We start from the raw sequence: 1220 nt of genomic DNA on the forward strand, positions 1-1220 counted from the left end.
TTATCTTGCAGAGGAATAAATTTGAGAGCCTTTCCAAGGTGAGCTTCATGACCAGCAGTATGAAATCACTGAAATATTTGGACATGAGCAGCAACTTGCTGCATCACGATGGGGCTGAGAAGCGCTGCCAATGGGCCGACTCACTGGCAAAGCTGAACTTGTCCTACAACCAGTTGACGGAGTCTGTGTTTGAGTGCTTGCCAGTCAATATCAAAATCCTTGATCTACAAAACAACCAGATTGCAAGCGTCCCCAAGGGGATTGCTGAGCTGAAGTCCTTGAGAGAGCTGAATCTTGCTTTGAACCGGCTAACTGACCTGCCCGGATGCAGTGTCTTTCCTGCTCTGGCAGCCCTGAACATGGAGATGAATTCAATCCTCACRCCATCTGCTGACTTCTTCCAGAGCTGTCAAAGGGTGGTGGAGCTACGAGCAGGGCGCAATCCGTTCAAGTGCTCCTGTGAACTGCGAGCCTTCATCCGCCTGGAGAAGCAGTCTAGGCGGGAGCTGTCAGGCTGGCCGGAGGCCTACATGTGCCAGTACCCGGAAGACTTGCGAGGAACCCAGCTGAAGGACTTTCACTTGAGTGAACTGTCTTGCAACACCACCCTCTTGCTTGTGACAGCTCTGCTCCTGACGCTGGTGCTGGTGGCTGTCGTGGCCTTTCTGTGCATCTACTTTGATGCATTGTGGTATGTGCGGATGATATGGCAGTGGACGCAGACGAAGCGGAGGGCTTGGCACAGCTACCCCAGAGAGCAGGAAAACATTCTGCAGTTTCACGCTTTCATTTCATACAGYGAACGTGATTCTTTGTGGGTGAAGAATGAGCTGATCCCAAACTTGGAGAAGGGGGAGGGCTGTGTGCAGCTGTGCCAGCATGAGAGGAACTTCGTCCCAGGCAAAAGCATTGTGGAGAATATCATTAACTGCATAGAGAAGAGCTACAAGTCGATCTTTGTGCTGTCTCCCAACTTTGTGCAGAGCGAATGGTGTCACTATGAGCTGTACTTTGCCCATCACAAGTTATTTAGTGAGAGCTCCAATAGCTTAATCCTCATTTTACTGGAGCCGATCCCTCCATATGTCATTCCTGCTAGGTATCACAAGCTGAAGGTTCTCATGGCCAAGAGAACGTACCTGGAGTGGCCGAAGGAGAGAAGCAAGCGTGCCCTTTTCTGGGCTAACTTGAGGGCGACTATTAGCATTAACCTACCAATG

General features: G+C 50.6%; 1 protein-coding gene across 1 annotated transcript; it reads left to right on the forward strand.

The window, feature by feature from the left end:
* Positions 1 to 5: 5 nt before the first annotated feature.
* On the forward strand, positions 6 to 1214 carry LOC112969860 (toll-like receptor 1; the record flags this gene model as incomplete). The annotated part of the gene is made up of 1 exon (XM_026073596.1): positions 6 to 1214. A coding segment is annotated over one exon (1209 nt), but the record flags the coding sequence as incomplete, so codon positions are not given.
* Between the last annotated feature and the right edge of the window lie 6 nt (positions 1215 to 1220).

The sequence above is a fragment of the Apteryx rowi genome, unplaced genomic scaffold (genome assembly GCF_003343035.1).
Source record: "Apteryx rowi isolate R43461 unplaced genomic scaffold, aptRow1 scaffold_3705, whole genome shotgun sequence".
NCBI lineage: Eukaryota > Metazoa > Chordata > Aves > Apterygiformes > Apterygidae > Apteryx > Apteryx rowi.